Raw genomic sequence first — 8185 nt, 5'->3', positions numbered from 1 at the left:
GGAACAGGCCAACCTTCACTTCATCTTTACTGGGAAGGTCGAGGAGACCGGCCAGATCGTCACCACCATGAAAGTGGTCACCCTGCACAACCCCAAAGTCATCGTTCAGGTCTGAAATAATACGTTTCCCCACAAATCTATTTGGGGGTACATGTCCTGCCAGGCCGAGTTTCACTTTAAGTTGCTTGACGCACTGAGAAGCACCGTTTATTATATGTTTTCTTTTTTTTTAAGGTTGAATTTGTTCAATTGTTTGTGTTGTTTTTGTTCCTGTGTGTACTTCAGGTACCCGGTGGAGGTAAAGTCAATGAAGAGATGATGGCGAGGGTCCAGTTTACAAACCCCTTCACCTTCAGCCTGGACGACGTCTACATTCGCATGGAAGGACCCGGGGTCATGGCGCCCAAGTCCAAATATTACAGGTGAGCTCTCAGGCCAAGCCACAACACATCTGAGTGCAAGCGTATAAACAATTTGAGCAAAAGCGGAACCAAATGTGTGCGATAACAGTAAAGTGATGAGTCATGTTCTATTTAAGACTTGTTTACAGCTATGTTCGGTTCCTTGTTTAGATTTTTTGGGGCTTTATTGGTAACACTGGAATGTTCCCTGGTTTCAGTCTGATCCCAGCAGGCTCCTCTCTGACCTGGACCGAGTACTTTGTCCCCCAGAGAAGCGGCTCCACCAGAGTGATGGTCACCCTGGACTGTCCCGCTCTCAGGCAGGTCTCCGGCCAGGCGTCCATCACCATCCAGCCCTGAGGGACGCCACAGAATCCCTGATGTCCCACATCGTTTAACTCACCCACATTTTAGCCAGAATATAAACCTATAATATAGTCTCTAGGTTTATAACAGGTAGCATTTATAACACAATGTGGTAATTGAAATAGTTTTGTCTTGTCCCAAAATATCTAAACAGAAATATGTTATTGTATTAATAAATCGATAAGACCTCTAATATCAGATAGTAAATGTTCCTTTCAAAATAATGAGACTTAAAGGCTGAAAAGCTCAGTTGGATATTTGTCTGTGAATATTATCAACCAAACTGATGCTATTATTTCCTTTACAGAATACTGATTAATGCAACTTTAACTTTTCCACTAGAAAATGTAGCCCTGCTATGCAACAACAAAGACATTTAAACTGTTGTATTTTAGTTAGTGTTCTGACAACTCTTTATATAAACGTGTACCAGAACAAATGCAACCATCGAAAACAATAAAACATGGTTTTGTGACATGTTCCTGTGATGGAAATTCATCGGGAGAGTTGAAATAATGAGATTCTCAGACTGGAGTTGCCTTTGAGTATTTTTATTAGGAAGCTCTGCAGAGAATACACAACAAGCAGGGGTGGTCCAAGTGGAACTGCCCCAAAGTCTAAAAGACATAGCAGGGAGACACCAGTCAGTGGAATTTCCATTACATTCCCTAGTGACTGCGCAGGTATGCAAGTTGTAGTGTTTCCTTCACCGTCAGTGATTTAACATATTCTATTGAGGCTTAGATTCACATAGAAACTGTTAAAGTGCATAGAAGCATTAAAAACAAACTCCAAATCATTCATCATAATTCCTCACTGAAGAAATGAAAAAACAAAAAACCCTGATCATTATTCTACAATTAAAGTGCAAAATGCATAAGCTCTCCCTCATAGTCACCTGAACAGGGCCGTGCAGAGACCTTTAGAGGGGCAGGGGCTCAAATTTCAAAAGGGGCACATGGAAAAAGGCTCATATGCCAACATTACTCAAAGCTACAATTTGCTGTTGAGGGGGTTGCTGCTGTCAGAGGGCTGCATCGATCTGAGACTCGAGACATTAAAAGGAACAGAGGAGAGATATCAGCTGATTACGTTATATCAAGTTATGTGATTACGACAAGATGCAAACAATGCAGTGTTTGGGACTGGCTCAGCTTCACATTGCTCCAGTGCCTTAGCATTTGGTTTTTAGGGTCAGGGTTTTACGTGAGGCCCAGTAACATCCGCAAGCTGCACTCCCAATCCTTGATGCCCAGGATGGTGATAAGGTAGTCTGGGTATGCTTGGTTGTCATGGAACACTACGTGAAGGCTGGGGTTGTTCATTTTATCCACCACGCTGTCGAAGCGGTCATGTGGCAGAAAGATGTCACGAGGAGGAGGCACCTTCATGTCCCTTTTGCCGGGGGTGTAGATGCCGGTCAGTACTTGAGCCACGAAAATTCGCCGTGAGCGGTCGGCGGTTGGCGTGGCATAGAGGTGCTGGGCTGAGTAGCTGGCCTTTACGGCAAAGTAGGTTCCTTCACCAAACTGAGTTGCTGAGAATAAGAGAGAACATGGACTTTACAACAAACACGTCAAACTGTAACAATAGCACGGATACAATGGACGAAATCACAGCTTCTTAAAAGTGGAGCCCAAATATCTAGATTGCCCCCTAGTGGCTGGCCACACCTCCTCTCTTTATTTATCTAGTACATTTGGTTTCGATTAGTTATGTGATGCTGTATGAACATCTATAAATAGTTCACTTTCTCTCTAAACGTTCCTTTTAAGTTTGACCTATGTTGTCAATAACAGAATCAACGACAATAAACAGATAAATGTCTATGTTGCATTATTTTGGAACGGTGACATTGTTTTCACTGCTGAAGCAATGATTACAAAAGGATCTGCACCGTTTTGTCCAGCAAATCTCCGGTTGAAGCCCGTTTTCATGATGGCGTCACAGTTGTCCTGAGTCGTCCCGTGGTACAGAACCTTTTCCACTTCGGTGCCCATGTTTGCATTCTTATCAGAAATGTGTTTCTTCTGCGCTTCATAGGCCCGACGCAGGTGGACATTCTGCAAACGTTCAATCTTAAAAAACAAACAAAACATACAGAAATTGTGAAGAAAATGTACATAAATGTAAAAACTAATGTAGCTGCTGCATCTGTCTGAGTGGACACCATCTACCTTTATCCTGCCCTCTGGAACAGTTCGTCTGAAGGCCTGCTCCACTGATCGGTACTCTGGAGACGACTCCTGCAGGGTAACCACCTTCATATCCTCCCCAGCAGCCATGTTGTCCCAGTACAGAGGGAGAGTGAAGTCTGGAAAATCAAAAAAAAAGTTAAAAAAAAGTTATATATTTGATTTTCAATCAAAAGAAACCTTTCATGAATTAGGATTAGCTGAATTTGTATCCTCTCACCGGGCAGATTCTCAAGTCGTTTTATTTTTCTTATCTCTCTAGTTACTTGTCCTGTGGCCTCCATCCTCTGTAGATCCACGGTCCACTGGTTTCTCTGTTCATCCATTATGCCTCCCACTAGGTTGTTATGCTCCAGTCTGTGATTGGCTGTTTTGGGAAGTCTCTCCCAGTTGCCGCTACTTCCCAGGATGCACCAGGCCACACGACTGAGCAAATTCTCCTCCTCCCTGACTATTACCTGTCTCCTGAGGTTGCTTAACTGAGATTCTTTAATCATCTGCATCACATTTTTCACCCCATCTTTTAACCCGCTCACAGTGATGTTGCCCTGGACAGACTGAATCTTCAGACCCTCCTTATCCACCAGCTGCTGCAGACACACAATGTCCTCCTCTGAGAGGCTTCCCACCTCCTCGGCCTTGAAGGTGTGAGTCAAGCACTGATCCTCGTACAGTTGCTTCAGCTTCATCTTGGCATCTGAGACGTTCTTACACCAAAGACCCAGGAACAGGAAGACAGACTTCCGAGTGTCGAAGCTGGTACTGATGATACTGGGCTTGGCGGTCACAGACCTTTGTGGATTCTGTTGTTCATGAGGCAGTGACACTGTGGGATCAAAAATCACCATCAAATCAATTAATGATGAAACTAAAATCACCTTCCTGTGCTCGCATCCCTCCACCAACCAGTGCGGTTTCTGTCAACGTGCATTTTTTGCAAGAAAGGGAAGAAAGGACTGACCGACAACCTGATAACACAATACAAAACAACCACAAAAAGAAGATGGCTGTTCCTGAAAGTTCACCTTTGTCGACCACATCAATAGAAAACACCTTCAACGCCTCCTCTTTGAAGAGCAAGAAGAATGTTTTGTCAAACAGGACGAGTCGGATGTCAGTGACGCAGCGTAAGGGAGTGGACGATGCAGCAGTTTTAACCCCTTGGAGAATGGCCTGTGCTACGACACCAGCGTTCATCCCACCTTGTCCTGCACAAAGGTGTGGTGTTAACTGACACAGTTTAAAAACTTTTAAATTAAACCAACAATAAGAGTGGTGCATTGTCTTGCACAATATTTACCGGCACAGATGGCAGGAATGGCGATGGACCTGTATCCAGAGGCCTCACAATGTAGAATCAGGTCACACACCAGACTCTCAATGAGGCCTGCGTCTTTTAGTCCACACACATGTAAAATGGCTTTGCAAGGTAAAGATCCTCCCTTTGTTTTGAAAATTGATCCTCTGTTCACTTTTGCTGCAGATAACACAACAAAGAGACAAAATGACTTTGAAGATATTAAATATATGTTTAATGGAAATTACTTCTGGATCTTTATTCACCTGCTTTGACTTGGGCCGTCACCACTGGTCCAGCTGCAGTTAGAATGGCTTTGCAAACACCATCTGAGGAATAAATAGTCATTATAGAACAAGTGTCTATAGCCATGCTACCGTCTCTGTGAACCTACGCAGTGCTCAGGCACAGCTGGTTAGCTGTGATCACTAAGCCATTGACAAGATGTTGTTAACCGAATACAAACCAGGCTAGTCATGGTTGTGCAAGTTTCTGGTCATAAACCAAGACAGTGGACGTATTTTAAATTTGAATATAAAAGTACATATAAAACATGCTTTTCTTTTTCCCCAAGTGAATGCAATACAGTTTCATAACAATTCATCTGATAAATCATTAAAATACTTCTGTCAGTGCGACAGCAGTGGACCTACGAAAAGACACGTTACAAAATAACAGCTCCTTCCTGGTCCCTCCAGCGTCTGGATGCATCAGCAGCTCTCACTTACACTCGAGATGTTTGAAGTTGGTCGAGTTCACAATTGCGTCTGTAGTCTCATGAGTGATGTCACCGAACACCACGTGTAGCCTGACCCCAGGTACGACCATCAGAGTGATGTCATTGTTAGTCACCGGATTCTTTCCCACTTTAGTTGAAGTCAGCTGTTTGTGGATCATGGGAACCACCAACACGTTCACATGTGGAAATATGGGGAAACATCATGACTGTTGCATTGCTGCTTTAAAAGCTGAGGTAAAGTAGAATGGAATAAAATAGGCAAACCTGTTGATCCTCCAACGTGCCAAACTTAATCTGCAGGTTTGTTTCATTGGCTGCAATGTTCTCAATGGGGGTGAGGCAAGATCTTTCATCTGAAGGCCTGGGTGTGAGGCTGGGGACTGGGTTGCTGATCCTCACATCCGGGGAATTCACACCTGGATGTTCCTTGATAAGGACCTGAGAGGAACTCTGTATGAGATCTTTGCTTATTTTTCCCTCAGCCTGGAAGAACTGCTGAGCCCCTGGTCCATCTAGGACTAGTGTGTCTGATGTCAGGCAGGACAAAGCGGGGATCAGGGCCTGCTTCACCTCATCTACGTGACAACGAAGTCCAGACAGGAGCACACAAGGATTTGGGGTAGTTGAGGTTTTTAGCGTCACTTTCTTGTGTTCCAAGCCAATCAGGTCTAAGACTTCATCCAAACAGTCAACCAGTTCAGGAAATGGTAGGTTCAGACTTTCTTGTGTGGGTTTGTTAACTTCGGTTTTGTTAACGTCTAAAGGAAGGAAAGAAACCTATGAGTTTGAAAGCAATGTTTTCCTAGATAATGTGACAATTACAGTCAGCACAATCTTGGATATAGATTATAAGGTCCAGGAAACAGCCACACAATCAGCTGTTTACTCAGATCATGACAGCTGTTGGGACATGGTATTTGTGAACTGAAGTTCCGGCCAACATGTAAACAGAGGTGTGAAAACCGACTGGAGACACAAGTTTCAACTCCTATTGGTCACTCTGGGCCCCATGACCAATGACCAGCAGCGACGCAATGTCCTGCTGGAGAATCAGCAACTGAGCTGCACAGCCCAACAGAACGACAAATGCAATATTTCATATTAAGTTTTTAATATTAATAGTCAATATTTAATTTTGATAACCACATTTATTGAATGCGGAAAGGCACACCATTTTCTAGTATCACGTCTAATGCATTATTGCACAACACAGCAGCAGATGAGGTTTCAAAAGGTTTATATTCAGCTCACCGGCGTCCATGGCTGATCAGGTTTCTGAGGTGAATCGGTTTGGCTCGTGGTCAGACGCCTTTTTTCAGAAGATAAAGAGAACATGTGAAGCTACTTCTGCCAAGGTCTTTCCTGGTCTGTAAAGTCCCAAATCCCAACAAAACATCTGCGTTTCAGCTCAAAGTGCAAAGTTTATCCAACAAGTAGCTAATTTAAAGGCAAAACAGTTTCTCACCTTCTTTATGCTTGAAGCTGACGTTCCTTATGTGTGTCTCTATCTGACCTTTGGCTTCAAAGAACAATTGATATTGATATTCGTCCATTTTAAACTACAACTCTGAATGCAGGAAACTCTTTGATGAGTAGTCTCTTCTGTTTGAGGCACACCTGAGTGCTCTTCTTTACTTTCACTTCGACTCACATTCCATCTCTTGGGAGAACACACCCCACGGACTAAATTAGCCAGAGTTTAGCTTCCGGTTGAACTTTTCCCTGTTTGTCTTGTTGAGCAGAAATAATAATAAGGATTATTGATCATTGCATGCATGATGATGATGATGATGATTTTGATTAGTCAGTTTAATAAATTTCCTATGTTATCTACCCATTGAAAAATGACATACAAATCCAAAGATATACCATCACACAGTTGGAGTGTGAACCTGACGTCATCCAGCATTACCACACCAGACCACCAGATGTCCTACTTGTGCTGTTACTATATAAATATTATATAACCTCATGTAGTCACGTTCAACAATTTCAGTTGAATAAGTAGTCGCTTCATTTATACTTCTCTCACTCATGTGGTGTTATTGTATCTGTGTTCTGTATGTTTGCCAGTAGAGCTCCAGCGTTTAGGATAACGATTGTGATAGAATAGTTTTATAATTTATTATTGACATTTTCAAACATTCCAAAATAATGAATGTTAAACATATAACTTCCTGATAATATGCAAACTAATGTTTGTGTTAGGCAGGAACTACCACTGCTGAAACGAGTGCTACATGTCCAGGCCAGATCTCTCTCTGGGCTTTGGAGGTTGGCAAGTTGTGGATGCGACACCACAGGAGACCAGTGATGGTACATGATGATGATGATGATGTGAAATAACTTACAGTGCACCGATGATCAGTATTTAAACCCCCCCATCCATGATTCATTCAGGCATGTACAGTAATGTGGTCCTGCCTCAGTCCAGGCCATCAAACATGGGAGGATTTTCTTCCTCTTCAATGCTGCCTTTGTCTTTGCCGAGGTGAGTCTGGTGCTCCTGCCTGCAGCGCCTAGGAAAGTGGTTATTTCACACCCTAGACGTAAAATTCCCTCTGTCGGGGGGACAGTGGCACGCTATGTCTTAATTTAAAAGCATTTAACAGTTACAGGAAATTTCACATTTAACAAGTTAACATTGAATATGTGATATTCAAATGTTATAAGAAATTCTTAAAAATTTCAACAAAGAACATTCAACTACAATTATTAGCAACGACAACAATATTTTAGCGCAACATCATGAGGACTTAAAATGGTAGTTATTAATAATTAATTATAAATTACATTTAATTTATGAGTAAATTAAATTTTACCACAATGCACTTTTTTGTAAATATGGTTGAATGTCTACCCCAGTGGCAGACTAGTGGAATTGAATTCAAACCTTTGGCTAGACTGCAAATTCCAAATTCACTTATTTCTGGCATTGGCCAAAAATGAAAAACACATTTAACATTGCATAAGTATGAATTTCTGTACTCTGCCTCACACCGGGCACCATAAATGTTGTGCAATAATGTGTTAAAAGTGATACCATAAGATGGTGTGCCTTTCGGCATTCAATAAATGTGGTTATCAAAATAAAATATAAACCATTAATATTTAAAATATATATATTAAATCATAACTTTAGTTGGGTAAAGTTACCTCAGGGCACGACCCTTCTAAGGAAGGAAAA

The 8185-nt window shown here is 42.1% G+C and overlaps 1 protein-coding gene across 4 annotated transcripts; it reads right to left on the bottom strand.

Annotated features, from left to right (window-relative positions):
* Positions 1-1302: 1302 nt before the first annotated feature.
* On the bottom strand, positions 1303-6625 carry LOC128430411 (protein mono-ADP-ribosyltransferase PARP14). Of its 4 annotated transcripts, XM_053416460.1 has the most exons (12): positions 6464-6625; positions 6250-6365; positions 5569-5756; positions 5263-5436; positions 4988-5141; positions 4526-4588; positions 4263-4439; positions 3988-4170; positions 3183-3788; positions 2945-3081; positions 2665-2845; positions 1303-2304 (listed from the first exon to the last, which is right to left on the bottom strand). In XM_053416460.1, the coding sequence occupies exons 2-12, from the start codon at positions 6257-6259 to the stop codon at positions 1970-1972; spliced, it is 2208 nt and encodes a 735-aa protein (XP_053272435.1). In that variant the 5' UTR covers positions 6260-6365; positions 6464-6625; the 3' UTR covers positions 1303-1969. The 4 variants fall into 4 exon arrangements, with proteins under 4 accessions (XP_053272435.1, XP_053272433.1, XP_053272436.1 ...); XM_053416458.1 differs by having other exon boundaries at positions 5263-5756; XM_053416461.1 differs by lacking the exon at positions 5569-5756.
* Positions 6626-8185: the final 1560 nt, after the last annotated feature.

The sequence above is a fragment of the Pleuronectes platessa genome, chromosome 23 (genome assembly GCF_947347685.1).
Source record: "Pleuronectes platessa chromosome 23, fPlePla1.1, whole genome shotgun sequence".
Taxonomy (NCBI): Eukaryota; Metazoa; Chordata; class Actinopteri; order Pleuronectiformes; family Pleuronectidae; genus Pleuronectes; species Pleuronectes platessa.
The sequence above is the reverse complement of the archived record's forward strand: the minus strand, read 5'-3'. Positions and strand labels throughout refer to the sequence as shown.